At 36.4% G+C, this 20,436-nt stretch overlaps 2 protein-coding genes across 4 annotated transcripts in view; one reads left to right on the top strand and one right to left on the bottom strand.

The window, feature by feature from the left end:
* Positions 1-535: 535 nt before the first annotated feature.
* Positions 536-1,766, bottom strand: LOC141439385 (uncharacterized). The gene is made up of 3 exons (XM_074103670.1): positions 1,365-1,766; positions 1,131-1,264; positions 536-633 (listed from the first exon to the last, which is right to left on the bottom strand). The coding sequence occupies exons 1-3, from the start codon at positions 1,543-1,545 to the stop codon at positions 538-540; spliced, it is 411 nt and encodes a 136-aa protein (XP_073959771.1). The 5' UTR covers positions 1,546-1,766; the 3' UTR covers positions 536-537.
* A 918-nt stretch (positions 1,767-2,684) lies between these two features.
* The window catches only part of whd (carnitine O-palmitoyltransferase whd), a 40,985-nt gene continuing 23,233 nt past the window's right edge, over positions 2,685-20,436 (top strand). Inside the window, exons 1-10 of one of the 3 annotated variants that reach the window (XM_074095940.1) lie at positions 2,685-2,826; positions 2,988-3,069; positions 5,515-5,662; positions 7,353-7,489; positions 8,275-8,383; positions 8,508-8,675; positions 10,810-10,931; positions 11,561-11,762; positions 14,203-14,402; positions 20,025-20,203. In XM_074095940.1, the coding sequence (XP_073952041.1) occupies positions 5,522-5,662; positions 7,353-7,489; positions 8,275-8,383; positions 8,508-8,675; positions 10,810-10,931; positions 11,561-11,762; positions 14,203-14,402; positions 20,025-20,203 (1,258 nt within the window). In that variant the 5' untranslated portion in view covers positions 2,685-2,826; positions 2,988-3,069; positions 5,515-5,521. Of the gene's footprint in view, positions 2,827-2,987; positions 3,070-4,082; positions 4,157-5,514; positions 5,663-7,352; positions 7,490-8,274; positions 8,384-8,507; positions 8,676-10,809; positions 10,932-11,560; positions 11,763-14,202; positions 14,403-20,024; positions 20,204-20,436 lie in introns of those variants that run through there. The other 2 variants (XM_074095947.1, XM_074095953.1) reach the window with 2 other exon arrangements.

Raw genomic sequence — 20,436 nt, 5'->3', positions numbered from 1 at the left:
AAAACTGGCATAAATTAAACCAGTTAGCCTTATCTGTCAAACACACCAGTCTCACAAAATCTACTCAAATATCATTACATTTAGGCTATTAGGTACTTTCACAACACAACTACAGAATCCAGAATGCGTATAGGATTGGAAGTAGAAAGAGATGGTGACATGCTATCGCGAGAACCTACATGTTAAACAATGCCGCCTCTGGTCATAGCAACAGATAACTCATTTACACCAAAAAAAAATTTATACCCAGTTATAGGCAAGCTATAATTTGTAGTCATTCAAATACTTATAATCATACAAAAATTACTTTAATTGATGTAGATAGCTAAATTTTCATTGTTTTCTTTATTTTTACAAGAGCTGCGGGGTATATTTCATTGACTGTAGAGTTTTAAAATGAAACAATCCCATATAAACGAAAAATTGCAGAAGTGTCCAGCTTTAAGCGGTAAATAATAATTCCCAATCCCTCCAGGTTGGCCCTAGATTAGCAATTTTTTATAATGTTGTTGTTAATTCAAAATAAAGGCAGGCGGACTATCTTGCAGTTTTTAATTTGGCATTGTCTGAAATTACTTTATCATAATCTTCTCTGACTTTTTTGCATTCTGTTTGTAGGTCCTCGAACTGGCTCTGAAAACAATATATCAAAATCATGCAATGTTTTTAATTTGGCATTGTCTGAAATTACTTTAACTCATAATCTTCTACAGTATACAATGACTTTTAAAATGCATGTCTGTTTGTAGGTCCTCGAACTGGCTCTGAAAACAATATTCTATGTTCAAAGCTAAATCATTAGAAATAGATAGGCAGTGAATGGTAATGACTGAAATGACATATTAAGGGCTGGCGCATACATATAATTTGTAGATCAACTAAACAGTTTAGTCAATGCAAAAGTTGTTATATTTGTTAGCCCTGGCTAACTAATTCATATTATACAACTTATCCATTGACTATACAGTTTAGTCAATGCAAAAGTTGTATGTATGTGCCAGCCTTCCACTCGATAAAATTTTCTAGAACTGTTGGATGGCCATACATGATTGGCTTTTTTTGGTTAATATATCAAGTATCCATTAAAAGTCAAGTAAGATGATAACATGACTAATTACGGAAAATAATACCTGACATATAGTAGACTGCTGTTTCATAGCAACGCAACTCTCCATGATATCCTTGAATCTCTCCTTATCAGATTCGTGCGCCCTTTGGGACTCCATCAACATCTTGTCTATTCGATTTTTGTATTCGGTAACCACTGAAAAAGAAAATACTTTGATATTAACACAGTACGAAACAAGTGACTGTTAACAGTTACTTGTTTTCCTTGCACACCCAAATATAGTAAATGCTTTTACCGCTTAATTGATATTTAACAGAGGCTAGTTCCGATAAGCAACGCTCTCCTGACCACTGCGCAGTCTTGTAGGTTAATTGTAAGTGATTCAAGTAAATATAAACAACACTGACGACTAATAAAAGGATTATGAACTGTAAAAACAAGTGATCTCTTGACCTATTTAAAATTCGTGATATCATTTTGGTCTAATGATTTGATAAAATGTCGAGCTCCGTCTCATCGTTTTTCAGTTAGTATCAGCAGTTCAGTATGTATCAGCTATATATAAATAAAACAAATGAGAACTACAATTCACTTTTGAAAACTACGCGAGAAATCCTCTCAATTTTCCTTCCATTTCGATGGTTATGTGGGAAGAATGAACGAATGAAATCAGTGGACAACTGTCTTCTGTCACTGTCATTATCATTGTGAAGCTGTCAAGTCAACTATACTATAGGGGAAACAATAATGTACAACACGGAATGTACGCGCAATAATAAACTACGTGATAATCCGATCCGAAGCATTATTGATTCCGATTATCATGCTGTACAATGGTTAGGTGTGATACCGTCTCTTTTTTTTTTGTTTGAGTAGACGGAGATGGCATCACATTTAACCGTCAGTTAACACTAATCAATGGATGGTGAAACAGCCCCGTAATGTCACCACACATATTATAGAGATTATAAGTATAAGTAATCGTTGGAGCCATCGGTATAATCACAATAAAATAACACTATTATTCACACAGGACGGTACATACAGCATAAAACAATGTAAAATAAATAAAATTTAGCTACCTATAATTAAAATCAATGAAGACTTTTTTCTAAACTATCCGCATCATGTTTCTGTTTTTTGTGTGTAAATAATGCGAACTAGTAATGTGAATTTGTTGTGGCATCCACTTATAATCAGTCTGTCTTCATTAAGAATTGGAGATAGGTAATAATTATTCAATACTTTTAACAAATTAATACATTGTCTCTGAATACGATTTAAAGGATACGATTTACCTTACTCATGAATCGAATCGGTTTTAGATCATATTGAAAAGGATCGATTCAAAAAATCGCTAGATTCGAATCGTAACGTGCATCCCTCAACCAGGGGACTACTACGAAATTCGAAAATCGAAGTTCGTTCGTATCGCTCCGTTCCTCTCACTCTCGTCTCGTATTAAGTAATATAATAAGCGTCAGCGGGACGGCAAGATACGAAGTTCGAATTTTGCTTTACGTAGAGCGACCAGACCAATCGACCATGTATCGACTACTTTATGTGCCGCTTCGTCTATCCCGTTCATTCATTCATTCATTCGGTTTTGTACGTGTGACTTTTTTTTTGTTTGCCTGAGCTGAGCCTCAAGGCCCTCAAGCCTGATTGATGCTGCTGTGCTGGCCTAGGATAGGAGTGTTTTGCGTTTTGTTTGTTGCTAGTAGTAGCGTCAGTACTGCTAGGCTGTCACGTCTTGTGTTAGTTAATTTGCTTTATTTATTTATGGTTTATACCAAATTAGTTAGATTGTATTTTAAGTGAGGTTGCATTGAATAGTTGATTTGTTTAAAATTACGAAATTTTAACCATAATGCAAAAAAGAGGAGTGTAAATATTTAACCAAAAGGTACTGTTACAGTGCCTCTCACCTGTTAGTCCCGCTAAATAATATCTGATCCCTAAGAACATCTTATGCGACTACGGTATCCTTAGTTTTAGGGGTAAGTTTAAATTACATATTCTCATCGTTAATATTTTAGTAAAATTTAGCCATGAAACTGCGACGTTACGTTTACGATTTACGATTACGTTCATGCGGTTAAATCCGTAATATAAGTAGTGTCCAGTCATTGTTGTTCCGATATAAATTGATATGAATAATTTTGCCGATCTATTTTACGTAAACCCGGCTCTCGGATCGCAGTGGAATCGGATTAGACTTTGACACCAGCGTGGCTAGTGTGCGTGCGTGGGCCTGTGCGAACGCGTATTTATATCCTGTTCCTTGCGAATGGTGTTTGTGTACACGATTTCCCTTCCTGTGAAAATGGACCAATCTTTTTTTTTTACTTATTTGAAATATTTGTTAGGATGGATTGGCTTTGCCTGTAAAATTTACTTTTTTTTGGAAGCAGAGACCTTTTTAACTTATTATATTCCAAAAATAATTTCTTGGCATTTATAATTTGCACTAATGTATTCACAATTTGTGCAACAATCTTTATACCGACTGAACTGGACCGAAACATATCAAATAGAGCACAATTTTAATATAATATAGGGGCTCTTACATGTTTTTATATTTTGCTTTGATACTTTGCTTTCATACTTAAATAATTTTTAGTAAGCTGTAACTAAAGTAAAGAAGCTAAAAATGCAATGTGACAATTAGATTATGATTAATCACAAATTATATTTGGCATGTGAGAACCTATTACTTACGTAGATATCATGACCTGCAGTATATTTAGCACTAGCTGTTGCCCTAAATTCATCTACATGTCATGTACATTATATGCTTTCCCAGGAGACAAAGTAGCCTATATTAATTTAGGGATAGTATAGCTTTTATTGTAGAAAGAATTTATTTAATTAATTCATTATTTGCAGAGATTACCTCCTACAAATAAACACAAAAAAACAAAGTTTACATCTTTGTTATATTATTATACACCTAGATTAGATGTGCTGGCAGATTTCATTGTTTGTAAACCTACCCACTAAACATCAATTAGATTTTTTGTTCTGTTACTACTAGACTAGTTAGTTAATTTATAATATAATTTATAACAGGGCAAAGTGAAATAGGTAAATATTTTTTATTTATTTTTAAAATATGGAAACTTAAAATTTTATTAGGCTGGCCTAAGATCATTATACATAGTTTTACCAAATCAGTGTTTTTGTTAAAATATTATTTTTTAATACAGGCTTTTTTTGCTAACTGTGCCTATGCATACCAAATTTCAAGTCAATCTGATCACCGGATGGGGGTTCTATCTGACTTCCAAGATATAACCCATACTAATGGTGCATATTAACAAACACTTCTAATAATTATGCACATACCAGTGGCAAAGCGTCCATAAAACTCCATTCCCATCGGCTTACCCAATATTTACAAAATACGACAACAGGAAGCAAATTATTTATGAAGGATGTGGGCGATCTTTACTTTGGCTTTACCATGGAAATAGCTGATGCTACGCCACTGGCACATACTATGATTTCCAGTATACAAATTAAATATGTCTCTGGTACAGTCAAGGAAACTGAATCACATACCAGAGTGGAACCTATGTGCTACTAATGTCATGTTGAAATCCCATACATTTGCCAAAGAAATCATAATGAAATTGGTTAAGAAAAGGTTCCACCCTGGTATGTGATTCAGTTTCCTCAACTAAACATATGATATAGGTCACTGGCAGTAGTAACTGATAGGATTTGATTTGCAATCAAATCTCTTTCCCGTAGGGGTAGGCAGAGACCACTTCTTTCCACTTGCTACGATCCTTACATACTTATGTTTCGCTTCGTCCACATTCATTATTCCCTTCGAGAAAGAGGCGTGATTATATGTATGTATGTATGTATCAAATCTATCTAATGCAACTCAACACCTATAGTGAAGCTGTTAGAGTATGCCAGATGTTTTTGAGTTCTTTGCCCTATCCAATATTATTGCTGGTGACTAAACTATGTTCAGTTAAGATCAAGTGTGGGTCCTTAAGACACATTTCATTATGTATGTAGTTACCTTCATATGAAACTAGCTTGCCCAGCTTCGCCCCCTTCGGAATTTCGTAAAATCATTCGTTGTCAACACTTCATAAGGAAGTTGTTTGCATAATATTAGCTTTTTAGGTCCTAGAATTTGGATGATGTTGATGATGTTGAGGCGGTTAGTTAAGACTTTTCTTTTCAGAGAATAAGATAAAATGCCTTGTGTTCCTGTAGCAATGACATAATGATACTTGTTGTTGTTGTTTCTTTAAAAAAATATGGCTCTGTCCATCGGAGGACAATTTTGCCAGTGTCTAGTAGTTTTTGCCGTTGTACGGTAAAAAAATTCTAGAAAACGAAATATGAGACGTAATGGTGGATGAACGATGACAGCGCGAATCTTCATAATGATACTTAAATTATCATTTGTTTTGTTGTAGATAAAATATGGCGGAAGCTCACTCAGCTGTCGCATTTTCATTTGCGATCACCCACGATGGTTGGGATGTTAATTTTGACCGGGAAGTCCTGTACCTGGTATGGGAGTCTGGATTGAGGTCTTGGAAGAAACGCTTGGCACGATTCAGAGTAAGTATCAATTCATAATGCAATCATACTGACACTGATATTTATTTATTTCCACATACATTAATAGGCTTACAGTATAGATAGACCAAATAGCGTCTAGATAACACATACAATAAGCCCAACACATAAGACATAGAGCAGTATATTATTTCCTTAACTAAGCTAGGCTTCATGTTATGGTGTTGTGTACAATAATGTGATCTACTAATACTTAACGAATATTGTGGTACTTACTGATCTTTTAGTCTATTGAATATGGCATATAGTAAGACGTCAGTATTTAGGAATTAAATATGTGAGATTGAAATCGATTTGTGATCGTATTGATGCATCACACAGTATTTATTGTATGTGTAGCCATCATCTTAAGGCAGTAAAAATGTGATATTACGAAAGTATAGGATCAGATGAATTTTATTTCAAGGTAATTAGATGCAATTTCTGCATCCAGATAATTGTTATTTATGCTGATTCAGGTTAGGGATTTATGATTTTTCTATTATATAATTTTAATTATGGATCTATATAGACTGGTAGAAAATTGTTAGTCATAATGGAATGTTTGTCATAATGTAATGTTTGACATAACTTTTTTTTTCTCTGAAATTATTTATTTTTCAGAATTGTTATAAAACAAACGAAACCTTCTAGAGTTCTACAGGATAATCATTTAAAAAATTATGTAAAATGTATGGTTTCAGCAGGAAAAAAAAATATGACAAACATTACATTATGACTTCTAAAGTTATGGCACTCGAAGGATCCCTTTAATTATATTATGTGGTAGAAACTAGATTTGCATTTGGATGCTATTCAGGGTACAGATAAATAAGCATGTAACTCATCATTCATCATCATTAATTTGGAGTAATAAGTCTCTAGTCATGTATTTGATAATAATGTTCTTAACATTAATTTTATCTGCTGAATATAGGTGGTATAACAATGTAAATCATTAATTAAGTATCTTTAATTTCTAAGGTCTATAGTTAGAATCGGCCACACTCTTGATCTAAGCATTGCTTTTGCATAATGATTGTATCAAATTGTATCAAGCAACTTTGGAAAGGTTCTCTATTATCATAAGGTTCTATTACCATCATTATTAAATACAATTATCTCTGCAGATTTCAGATTCTCTTTGTAACAAGAAATACACCATTTATGAGACAATTACGAAAAATAATAATTCAAAAAGCCTTATTAATATTATAAATGCGAAAGAGAAGCTGTCCGTCTGTCTATCTGTTACTTTTAATGCTTAAACCGCGATTAAGACGAAATATGGTATGAACATAGTTTGGGACCCCAGGAAGGGCATAGGATAGTTTTATCCCGCCCCGCAAAATTGCATACTTCCCGTGAGACAGCGATAATTCTTCGGACACAGAGTCGTGCGCAACGTCGTTTAATAAAGTGAAAACGTCCAATCACCAAAGCACAAAGTCGTGTAAAATGTCCGTGCGCATAATTCAAACTATGCCGCAAACAAGGGCATCAAACAGTTAATTAAATGCACATAACATTACAATCTAACAAAAGTGCACCTGCAATTGAATCACTGTCTGAGGTCATCGTAACTAAGTATTAATTTTAATATTAAATAGGTAAATATGTGGTAAAGTATAGTTAGTACAAATGAATATTTGACTAGCTTATCTTTGGCTAAATTTATCTTTTTATTTCACAGAACAGTGTCCTAAATGGAGTATATCCTGGTCATTTGCAATCGCTGTATGTGCTGTGGACTCTACTGGCAGCTGCTCATTTTGGAGGGTTTAATATACCCTTCGGTTTAGTCCAAAAAGCACAAACTCTGTTGCCTAGGTAAGCAATAATCATAAAGATTTTGTGTCAAAATAAAGGTGCACTGTCCATATTGTTTATTATACATGCCCATTATACATGGGCGCCGGGATGTGGGGTGCAACGGGGTGCATTTGCCCCCCCTTCACATATGAAATCTATAAATGCAACTCCCTATATGCAGATGCGAGAGGATGCACAATACTTTAAATTGTATCGATACCTTGGATCGATCTGGATCGCGACAATGCGATACGATACTGGGATTGTATCAAATGGCTTTCTTTCGATCAAATCAAGCGATTCTCTTTTAAATTAAGTAACGTTTGTTTTGGTAATATATACATATGTAATTAGGTCCATCATATTTGTAATTTCGGGGAAAATATAAAATATCTAGAAACATCAATTTTCGAATCGTAGGCTCTTTGGGAATAATAATCTTGACAATCAGTCTTCGATTTCTTCGATTTATTTGGTTTATTTGGTAGGTTTGGCTAAAATCATATACTAGCAAAGAAAGTAAAACAATTAAAATAGATATTAAACAAAATGCTGTCACAGTGCTGAATACAATACGTATCAAATGAATTAGCGAGGTGAAGGTTTCAGCTATCCAATTCTAAACTAAAAGAAACTTACCCACCTATAAAAATAAAGTCATAATACTCTAATTCTTTTGATTCCTTACTCGAAAATTTATGCCCAACCGCGCCGGCGCTATTGTAATATGAGATGTGTATAAACATTTTAACAGGTAGGTACTTTTTAAGTTTTTAATTAATTGGAATGTTATTTTGTTACAGCAACACAACAATGTGGCAAATCATAGCTTGCTTATTGGCAGCTCTTACCATGTGGCTAAGTGTGATATTCCTTATGCGATATCTTCTGAAACTGTTACTCATGTACAAGGTAGTATTCCATAATTACAACTTTATACGTAATTTATGAAAAATATCAGCAACTTGATTTTTATTACTTTGTACTTAGTGCTTGTGAGTGAATATTATCAAATGTATTGTTCCCATTTTTTTAGGGCTGGATGTACGAATCTCGGGCACCTGGCGCTAAGATATCACTGAAAACGAAACTCTGGGTCAGTGTCGTGAAAGTACTATCAGGTTGGAACAAGCCCAGGCTATACAGCTTCCAGGGATCACTGCCTAGATTGCCGCTACCGAGCGTAAAGGATACCATGAGAAGAGTAAGAACTTAAACCTATTATTAACCTCTAGATAACCATTATATCAGTACAGCATACCATACTTTATTGACCACCACTTTATTGAGTAATGCTATTCTGGTTTACTAATGACAAAATTTGCTACGAGTAATAGAGCTACCTTCAAATATAATAGTATTTTCTTCATAATACTAATGCATTTAGTGTAGGCAGTTAATAAAATGTGAGTGTATCACAAAAGGTGCGTATTACAAAAAAAAATGGATATCTTGTGTGTAGCCTTATTCAAGCATATTCAGCTGCGACAGTTTAGGTTAAGTCTTTTATCGATGCTACAGCTTTATAGTATTAACAAACCCTAGCTAAGCCGCGAACAGGCAGACGGACGAACGTGCCGATATTATAATTATGGCGGAGCCCTCGAAGTTGTATGCAAACTTGAAACTTTTCTTCGTCAGAATCAATAATATTCATGATTCTGTATAAAAAAAACCAAAATGACCTAATACATAAAAAAAGTAAAAGATCACTTTAAAGTAAAAATGCAGAGATACTCGTAGATCAGGTAAAAACGTATTATTTTGATGTGGGCGGGTTCCTTAGTGATGTATAGATTAAGGTAAGTAGGAATCGCGGTCACGCAGAGCCGCGACCTCTAGTTCCCATTACGCAATCTATTCATACGAGCACGGCTGCTCTTATAGTACTGGTCGTAACGTAACAGCGTAAAGGTAAACGCAGGTGTTATTGAAACAAAAAATTGAGTAAAGCACATACATCTTGCTTGGTAGACACCATAAAATAAAATGTTGTTAATTGTGCTTACGAAATCTTAATACTTAACAAATATCAATAAGTCAAGAATTATTAAACCGATTTCGATGGAGCTTAGCTAAAAACCGTCTCGATTAAACTAAATTTATATTAAAAACCGGCCAAGAGCGTGTCGGACACGCCCGAAATAGGGTTGCGTAGCCATTACGAAAAAATTAAGTAAAGTTTTTTCCAAGGATTACGTATTTTTTACGGAATTTTACAAATTTAGGTATATTTTATACCTTAGGCTGCTATTTACTCTTAAACTACTAATAATTCTCAAGCAAACTTAGCCGCTATGGTTTTCCTTGAAAGTTTGATATACTTACTACCATCCTGAACTTTTTCAAATTTTTCCACCCACGTGTTTAGATTTTAGAGGGGCTCGATTTTAACGAAAATTTGCACTTTAAAGTTGAATATTTCGCAAACAAATCACTGAATCGAAAAATTGTCTTAGCAAACCCCTAATGATTTAAAATACCTATGCAACGATACCCCACACTATAGGGTTGGATGAGAAACAAAAAATCACCCCCACTTTACATCTATGGGAGGTACACTAAAAAAATTTTTTTTAATTTTTTATTGTTCCATTTTGTCGCCATAGTTTACATATATATCCGTGCAAAATTACAGCTTTCTGGCATTGATAGTCCCTGAGCAAAGCCGCGGACGGACAGACAGACAGACAGACATGGCGAAACTTTTCAACACGACTCTATTGTTAACGGCGTAGTTCAGATATTTTTGATCAAATTTTTGCTTATAAGTTTATGAACTCGACTGCACCGGGTGTAACCTGTAACACGAGCAAAAAATTAAAACATAGATCGTACTCGTCAAACTGAACAACATTAGTTCAGCAAATTTTAAAAATAATTCGTTTATTTTTATTTATATAACACTTTAAAGTTTATTCGAACAAGCAATGTAAAGTAAAATGTTTGATGCTTGTTGTGACAGACGACGTCAGTTTGGTTCTAGGATGGCTTACATTGATAACAGTATTTATTTTGTATGGAAAAGGTAAAATCTAAAGACTCCATTATTTTTAAAAGTCGCTGAACTAATGTTGTTCAGTTTGACGAGTACGATCTATGTTTTAATTATTTGCTCGTATTACAGGCCACACCCGGTATACGTTTGACATTTCGGCACGACGTACCTATTACGGTCATGGCATGATATGGTGTGGTGGGTAGAGACCTTTAATTATTAATACGTATTAAAATAACATATTTATCTTTCCTCAAATTCTTCCAGTGTTTAGGAACTACGAGTACCTATACAAACTTGTTGATCGTTAGCTATTGACCTTGTTATCATTCCTTTGCAGTACTTGATCAGCGTACGACCGCTGTTGGACGACGAAAATTACCGACGCGTCGAGAGATTAGCCAAGGAGTTCGAAGAGACCATTGCGGTCAAATTACAGAGATATCTCGTGCTCAAATCTTGGTAATCCTTGTTGCATTACACTAAATTTATAGGTTTGTTTTTGCTATAGATACGTAAATAAATAAATGTCGCGGAATAATCTACACCAATTGATCTCGCCCCTAAGCAAACTAGGAACCAAACCACTATGGCTACTTGACGATTTGAATATACGTAGATGCATAAATCCTTAATATCATCCATGATATGATTCGACTACAGAAATTCTTATTTATCATAAAGCGGCTGCTCCTACCGGTATTTCAACCCGGATACTCTAGCTTCACAATTAGGGTAGCTAACTACTAGGCTTATCTAGTGGTCACCATAGAAGTAAATGCGTTAAAATGCATAGTTATTTTAACATGATTTTATAAGCAGTATATGTAGAATTAACTTATGGTAAACAAATTGCAGCTGTAGCTCGTTTCAAAAGTCCTGCTAGTTAAATGTACTTGTGTCGTGATTGCATTTATCATTTAAATTTAGACATGTGAATACTAGTTCTTACAGGCAGGAATTAATTTGGTTTTGTTATATGATGTGAAATCATTCCAGTAGTAAAATATATTGACTACATAGTTGAAGTCTTATCATAGCGGAAATTTTGGTAAGCACGCAATATAATGCAGTCTGCAATAAATTCACAGGTGGTCGTCGAATTATGTGTCAGATTGGTGGGAAGAATACGTTTATCTTAGAGGGAGGTCGCCTTTGATGGTCAACTCCAATTTTTACGGGACCGATGCAATTCTCATGAAGCCAACCAGTATACAGGCGGCGCGCGCTAGCGTGATCATTCACCTTTGCCTGCAATTCCGAAGACTCATCGACAGGCAGGAGTTGGAACCAGTGAGTTATTTTGCTCAATCACCGTTAGAATTACAAAGTATAAATGGAAAAGAAAGGTTTCAAGGCACTGCTGTTACGCCAGATCATCCAACTTAGGTATGAGTTTTGCAGGTGGTAGGACCTTGTGCAAGGTCCGCCCGGATTGCTACCACCATCTTGCTCGCTAATCCTGCCGTGAAGCAGCAGTGCTTGCACTGTTGTGTTTCGGCGTGGAGAGTAAGACAGCCGGTGAAATTACTGGCACTTGAGGTATCCCATCTTAGGCCTCTAGGTTGGCAACGCATCTGCAATACCCCTGGTGTTGCAGATGTTTATGGGCGGTGATGATCTCTTACCATCAGGAGACCCACTTGCTCGTTTGCCATCCAGTCGAATAAAAAAATGTCTCACTATTTTATTAAATTATATTAATTATATTAAGGGGCTGTTTCACCATCCATTGATTAGTGTTAACTGACGGTTAAATGTGATGCCGACTCTATTTGTCTTCTTCGAATAGACGGAGACGGCATCACATTTAACCGTCAGTTAACACTAATCAATCGATGGTGAAACAGCCCCTAAAGGTACCAAAAGTCAAATTGTTGTACAATTAGGGGCTGTTTCACCATCCATTGATTAGTTTTAACTGATGGTTAAATGTGATGCCGTCTCCGTCTATTCGAACAAAACAAATAGAGACGGCATCACACTTAACCGACAGTTAACACTAATCAATGGATGGTGAAACAGCCCCTTAATATAAAAAAAATGTGGTTTTTAATTTAATACCAGCTGTATCATGTCTGAGAATCTTTGATTATTACAAAATGAAGTGAATCGTTGTTATAAAGTAAATCCTAACACATTGCAGAGCTATGAAGTTTCTGAATATTGACCTTGTAAATCATAAGAAAAATGATAGACTTCACTTGTTGCGTGTGACGGAATAGTAAGTATAGTTTTTCCCATGGTTCACATTGGCAATATTCAGAAACTTCATAGTGGTGAAATGTGTCAGCATTTACTTCATAATGGCTTATTTCGATGTAAGGTTTTTGGGGGCGATCAATCGGGTCTAGCTTGATGTTACCTCTGGGTTATTTTTAAAGACTTTTCGAGTTTTAGAAAAAAATAATCTTGAGGAAAGCTCGTTCGTCCAGGTACAACTACATAAAATAAGTCGCTGTTAAAAATCATTACTATTGTATAATAACTAACTAACGCTCATGAAATACTAGACAATACAAAAACAAACACAATACAAATTAAGAAAAGGAAATTGACAGATCTCGAAGCAAAAAATAAGCTTCGTCGTTTTCTTTAAGAGTGTCTGATCTCCTAACAGGTTTATAGCGTTTAAGAAAATGGACTTGTTTATTAACTCCGCCCTAACGTATGCTCATTACGTCGCTTTTCCTTTTGCATGGGCTATATTAAAGCTATGTTAAAATCTTGTGTTATAGCCCCTCTTTCAGTTTTAATGTAAGGATGGGTAAAAAGCAAACCTTCTTACTTGTAATTTGAAATAGATTAGGTTTAGGGAAGTACACATAAACCACTAAACATTGGCTGTACTGTACAGCCACCGCCATTAATTTTGGCTCCACGTAAGGTTCGATATCTTCAAAGAATTTTCATGGATTGTTTATGGCTATTTAAAAGAGTATCAAAAATTAATATCATGTCCGTCCTTACGTTGAGTGAATAAAAGCCGGTGCCGGCGAGTAGTAAAAATGCCGCCAATTCCAAGTGATAAGTTTAATAAAGCAGCAATTTCGTTAAACAGCCTAGGAAAAGTGACGTGACGTCATAGTTCGCCATGTAGGTACTTAACGTTACCCGTTAACTTTAACTCGCTTATGGTCACTTGCTGAAAAATTTAATCTAGATTTAGTTGTTAAACCTGCGTAAAGCTTGGCAGTTCATGTTATATATTTTGAATTGAGCTAAACAATAAATCGTCATATAAACAAGGTGTCTTAATTCTTCCGGAATATTTCAGCAAAGGTTTGTTTTATTTTTTTATAAAAAATAGGCTTACGTTTGGCCTTAATCTCGCTTGATGGAAGGAGAAAATGAGGCCTAAGATGGTAAACGTTTGCCTAGAAGGTATCTGTTCACTTTGACCTTAAAGATGTCCAGATTATAGCGTTCCGGAAAAACTGACCTTGGCAGAGAGTCCCACTCCTTAGCCGAGTTTGAGTAAAAACCATTGTATGTAAATGTTTTTCGGAACTTATTAATTGTGGTTAAAACAAATCCGTACATTAATCGATGTTCAAAGTGCCCCATCAAAAGTGTGACTACAATTTGAGTCAAAAATTCCTATGAAAAACCTCATCAGGGTTTTAGTCAAACTAGCCCAATAATCAGAAATATTTCCGAAGAATATAAAGACATCCTTTATTTTTCCAGCTAGTGGCCATTAATATAGTCTCTAACAATTTCACTTATTTAGATAATGCTGCAAAACATGGTGCCGCTGTGCTCCTGGCAGTACGAACGTCTGTTCAATACGGTGCGGGTGCCCGGCGTGGAGACAGACAAGATCGTTCACTACCAAGACTCCAGCCACATCACCGTCTACCACAAAGGCCGCTACTTCAAGGTTATCATCTACTCCCGCGGCCGGCTGCTCAAACCTGCCGAGATACAAGTGTGAGTACTACATATAAACGTAAAGTATCCTTCCACCAACCATACCACGTCCACCAATTAGATGGACGGATGACCTGGTTAAAGCAGCGGGTTCAAGGTGGATGCGGGCAACTTCCAACCAAAGCAACAGGAGGTCTATGGGGGAGGCCTATGTCCAACAGTGACGTCAAAGTGCTAGTGAGTCGATAGACGTCCTACGGCTGACATGATGATGGTGATGATCTGTCACTTACGTGATGGGTCAGTGAATATTACCCATGTTGCCATGTAAATATGTGAATACATGAATACAATGATTAATACGCAGTGAATGAATATTCATTCGGTCTTATATCCTATCCTATATGAGAAAAGCGGATGTCCATCTCTAAATAAAATAAAAACAAAGAATATAAATTGTTTCATTAACACAAGAAACAAAAACATGAAAATAAGCGTTCAATCTTAGCTTCTGAATCTCTTTTATGACTATCTGACAATAGTTTCATTGTCTTTCATCACACTTGCTCGTCAACGATGTTATTCCATGCCTGTAAACTAAAGGACAATGGCCTCAATTGTTCCCGCGGGAACTATGGAAGTTACGTATAGTTTTTCTCCCGAAGGGAATTAACCCTTTAGTTTTAAAAAGTTTGTAGGTACGCCATTTCGGACTAAAGAGGTTTCAAGTCAGCCAACGTTTCATTTACATCTTAAAAACTTAGCTATAACCCAATTTTACCCCATAAAAATTTGCCACGCTTCATGAAACTTCGTTATTTTTATATTTATGTTCAGACTGGTAGAAAATAATTTTCATGGTTTTTTGTAGTCGGTTCTATTTTTTTAAAAATATTTTTTTATCAAATTTATAAGATTACGTATCCTATAATGGAAATAAATAGGACCTTAATAGGAGTAAACCGGTTTCATTAAATACTCTTATAGTACATCAATGCTAAAAAGTATTATAAGATGCTCTGATAAAAAGTGACTGATAAAAAGTATTAAAAGTATTATAAGGCCATGCTCTAGTAAGAGTCTTCTAAAGTTATCCTGTAAAAGTTTACGAGACTAAGTTATCATAGGATTGAAAGTTTTTGTAGCTCAAATCGTCTTGTAAGATGCTGTTGTAAGAACAGTGGTTGAAGTCAAAACGTTTTTTAGATTCCTATAAGACGTTGAGTCTTATAATTAGATGGTAGGATAATTACATGACCACATTTTCCTACTTGGGAAGTAGGCAAATTTAAAGTCAGTTCTATGACTGAAAGTGGGTCAAAAATCATTAGCAAAATTTGATCCGAACAGACAAGTTAACAAAAAGTTTGTAAAAATACCCAATATTTCCACACAAGAGTACGTATGTAATAAATATAGCAATGTTAATGACTTCCTAAATTGCATAGTGCAGTCCTTGCAAACTGAAAGTCGCTCCGCACCACTGCCCCACCTTACAAATTTAATAAAGTAATCCAACTAAAATAGCTAAAGCTAGGGGAGCATATAAAATAATAATAATAAATAACTACTTAATTGTGTCGTTTGTTTTTAATTATTATACGAAAGAAACGAGCGAACTCTAAAAAATTTTTATATCGAAAATAGCTCAAATATTTCAAGTCAATTATTTATTTATTTTATATATATATTTCACAAAAAAAGAGAATAAATTATATAATAAAGTAAAACAAAAACTACTCCATACCCGTCCGCATCGTACTTGGCCCAAACGTACCCATTACCCCAGCGGCATTGCCCCGTTGTATGGCCAACGAGACCCGCTGGACCAAGTACGACCCGGAACGGGGGTCAATTGCTATTATGCAATTCTTAGTATTTTACGTAAAAAAAAGCGCGCTAAATTATTAAAGTGATTTTATTAGAACTTTTTTTCTCGCTTGGACGTTGTTCGGTTTATAAGGCAAGCCCGGCTTTTGGGCTTCTATGTAAGGACCGCGTTGGCTAATAACTAAATGAGCCGAGCAAGACCGTAACCTCAGAAAAACCTCACGATACTAACGCCATCTAGCGATATTTCGCCTGTCTTTTAGCCCTCATTGACATTGTAATTTCAAAGTTCAATGTAGCAAAAATGGCTGAACCGATTTTTATTCTACGTGAAAATTCGCTTTCACGTAAACAACCGGATTGAAATCGGTCCATTCGTTTGAAGGCTAAAATGCCACACCTACATTGGCGTCAAACTTATAACACCCCTCTTTTTGTGTGGGGGTTAAAAATCCAATAGGCGGATAGATACTAATTAGTTTTCCCTTTACTTACTAGCGTCTTCCGGTGGCTATTGGTAGTGCCACCAGAGTTGAGGTCACACACACAAGAATATGTCATGTAATGACAGCGGGATTTTGACATTCACTCATTTCATTTATTCTCCTTTTATGCAATCAGTAGGTACTTCATATAGCTGTGTATGTAATCATTCACTTCAACTCTCGTGGCACTATCTATAACTGTTCTTAATCAGCCGTCTTTTTATTATATCTCACTCGTTTTCAGTATATTCAGTCACCATCTACGAAGTCACCATAGACCTAATTCTTGTGAGATTCATCTGGATTGCGAAATTCCTTATATTATCGTAATCTAGCCATACACTGCATACATTCGCGTTTCACCTCTAAATGAGAAATAATAATCTGGAAACTCGTATAAACATCATGACATTCTAAAACTTGCCTCAAAAGCCTCACAGGATATCGTGTCCGCGTCTGAGATATTCAAGGTCAAATGTCACAAAAGTCAGTTTATTGCAAATATTTCGTTTCTTATGGTTTTCATGATATTTTACATCTACGAGTATTACGTAGTTAAAACGCGTAGGGCGCGCTGCATTCAGCCTTCTGTTCTTTTTATTATTTATCACGCAGGAATTCTGGAAAATCCTGAAAATAGAACTGCTTTGCAGTCCGTACCATGTCACTAAGTCACTATAGAGATTGATCTCTATCAATAAAAGAATTGGTCATATCTCATGTGCGAGTATCTAACTAGGCCGGTCGCGGTTATCAATAAGAATAACGGAATTAGTTAGACGCATTTCACGGTGCCAAGGTCAGTGTGGATTACATAAACGCGCACTCGATTAGGAGAGGTTCGCGTTGGAAGCGAAATATTAGTTTTATAGTATGCGCACATTTTTTGTTATAAGGACGGGTTTAAAGTTGCTTAGAAACAGAACTGTAGTCAATTTAAAAATAACTAGGCAGAACATTGAATATACCTATATCGTGTTATTTTTATAGTCTGGATGAGTTCTTTGACGACAAAAACGAATGAGTTCGGTGGCAGAGGACTGGTGGATGGCTTTTAGAGTTCATATGTGGCTATAATCTTAAAATGTGGGTCATGACATGAGTGTGAAATTATACCTATTTGTTTCTTTTTTCCAAGCATGTTAAATACATTCTAATTAAAATAAGCACACTCTGTTTACTTGTACAGCCGTGCCCTATCAGGGCGTCACGTAAACATACATACTTTGTAATTTTCCATCCTGACGCCTGTAATGTGACATGCAATAAACAAATTTGAACTTGATTTCCGTTAACTTTAAGGGGACAATTTACAGGTCAAATGAAGTTAATTTCTCAAAGGGCCCGTTGTTTGATCAGTAGTTAAAGATACTAATATAATAGTCAAATTTCCTTTGAAATGCGTTAACTATTGTTATGTTTGCCGTACATTTTAACTATTAGTTTGTTTAACTACTGATTAAACAACGGGCCCTAAGACACTAGTAGTGGCCTAACTATTACTGTTTAAAAGATAATCAAGAGTTAAGATTATTAATTATTGGCAGTAAACCAGCGTAAAGGTCCTTAATTTATGATGTTTTTTCAAAGTCCATAACCATGAACCGTTTTATACATATTTAGCAAAAGAAAGTTTTTTTTTAAATATGGCTCTGTCCACGCCTGGAAGAGCTTCTGGTCTATGAAATCGTTAATGAAAGGGAACCTTCCAATATCGCTAAAGCGTAAACTCGTCGACATGTGTGTCCTGCCCATCCTAACCTACGGCGCGCAAACGTGGTCACTTACAGAACCTCAAAAGTCCAAACTCAAGGTTTGTCAGCGGACAATGGAGCGTAGCATTCTTGGTGTCCGAAGAACGGACCGGATTAAAAACACTGAGCTGCACTCAAAGACTCGAATTGCTGACGTGGGCGTAAAGACGGCCAAGTTGAAGTGGGACTGGGCTGGACATGTCTGTCGAATGAACCCAGAACGTTGGGCCAAAATTGTTACGGAATGGGTCCCTAGTGACGGATACCGTAATAGAGGCAGACCGAAGAGGAGATGGAGGGACGACTTAGATGCCTATAATGTGGAATGGCGGGAGCTCGCCTTTGATAGGCAGGAGTGGAGCAAGAGAGGAGAGGCCTTTGCCCAGCAGTGGGACACAAAAATAGGCTAATCAAAAAAAAATTGCTCTGTCCAGTTTTGCTAGTGTCTACTAGGTTTTGCCGTTGTACGGTAAAACAAATTTTAGAAAACGAAATATGAGAGGTAATGGTGGATGAACGATGAGCCGTGGTTTGAACCCGCGATCTTCTGCTTGAGAGGCCATAGGTCAAACCACTCGGCCACCACGGCTTCCGGCCACCACGGCTTCGGCTGACTAGTTTTATAAAAGTTACATATTATGCTGCACTAACAGTAAAGTACATACTTTTCTGGTTTAGTTACAGAGCCTAACATCATACATTTTACGGGTTACTTTTTCTTTACCATTTAGAGCAGGACCATCTTGAGGAACTGATCTTATATCAGTGTTCGTCTGACGGAATGTACTATCCTGTATATAAATTATCGAAATTTTGTAATATAATAGGTTTACCAAATTTTAACAAATTATTTGCGCTAACTAAATAATTCGTGCCGCTGTCACACTTGATGTGCTTGTGATTGGACATTTTGAGTCCATTTAAATAGTTTGTATAATTTGTGACCACTGTAGTTGACCCCAGTGTTTCACCCTGGTGTGGTCGTGCCAGAAAGCATCTACCTGGCACGATCACGACCACTATGTCGAAACGTCGAAACCATAAAAGTACATGTATTAAAAATCAAAGGTACATAAAAGTACTCTTGTTTTTTCATGAATATATACTTACCGTTAAAGAAATAACAAAATCTTCTGTGGCCGTGTTGTAAGGAATCACACGTCAGCGCGCGTTCACGAAACGCGTTTCGTTTGCGACTAAAAAATACGCCCTATGCGTAATCCCTAATCCTACTTGTACTTATATTATAAATGCGAAAGTTTGTATGGATGTGTGTATGTTTGACACTCCTTCACGATAAAACGGCTGAACGGATTTTGATGAAATTTAGTATGTAGATAGCTGGACATCTGTAATAACACATCTATAGGCTACTTTTTATCTCGGGATAGGGATAAAATCTCGAACTAAAAATGCAGGGATTAGAGTCATGGTTTTTTTTTGTTTTTAATTGCGATTGCGATTCAATGAAAACCACGATGTAATTTTCGGGAATTCCCACGCGAATTTTGTAAAATGGCGTGATTTCAATTTACGCGTGCGAAGCCGCGGGTAAACAAAACAATAGTTAAGTATAAGTAGTAGGTATTAACGTTAATGTTGTCTGTTTCCAGTCAAATCGAGCAGATACTGGAGGACAAGTCGTTGCCCGTGGCCGGGGAGGACCGGCTCGCGGCCCTGACCGCCGGCGAGCGCTCCCACTGGGCGCACATCCGGCAGACCATGTTCAACCGCGGCCACAACCGCACCTCGCTGCACTGCATCGAACGCGCCGCCTTTAACGTCTGCCTCGGTAACTGCTACTTGCACTGCTAAAGTCGGCTTAACCCACGAACATATCGATTCTGTTCTGTCCTCATCATCATCATCATCAGCGCTCCCGCTGGGCGCACATCCGGCAGACCATGTTCAACCGCGGCCACGACTGCACCTCGCTTCACTGCATCGAACGCGCCGCCTTTAACGTCTGCCTCGGTTACTGCCACTTGCACTGCTAGAGTCGGCTTGAGATCGTAAATCACACTT

This window comes from Choristoneura fumiferana, chromosome Z (genome assembly GCF_025370935.1).
Source record: "Choristoneura fumiferana chromosome Z, NRCan_CFum_1, whole genome shotgun sequence".
Taxonomy (NCBI): Eukaryota; Metazoa; Arthropoda; class Insecta; order Lepidoptera; family Tortricidae; genus Choristoneura; species Choristoneura fumiferana.
The sequence above is the reverse complement of the archived record's forward strand: the minus strand, read 5'-3'. Positions and strand labels throughout refer to the sequence as shown.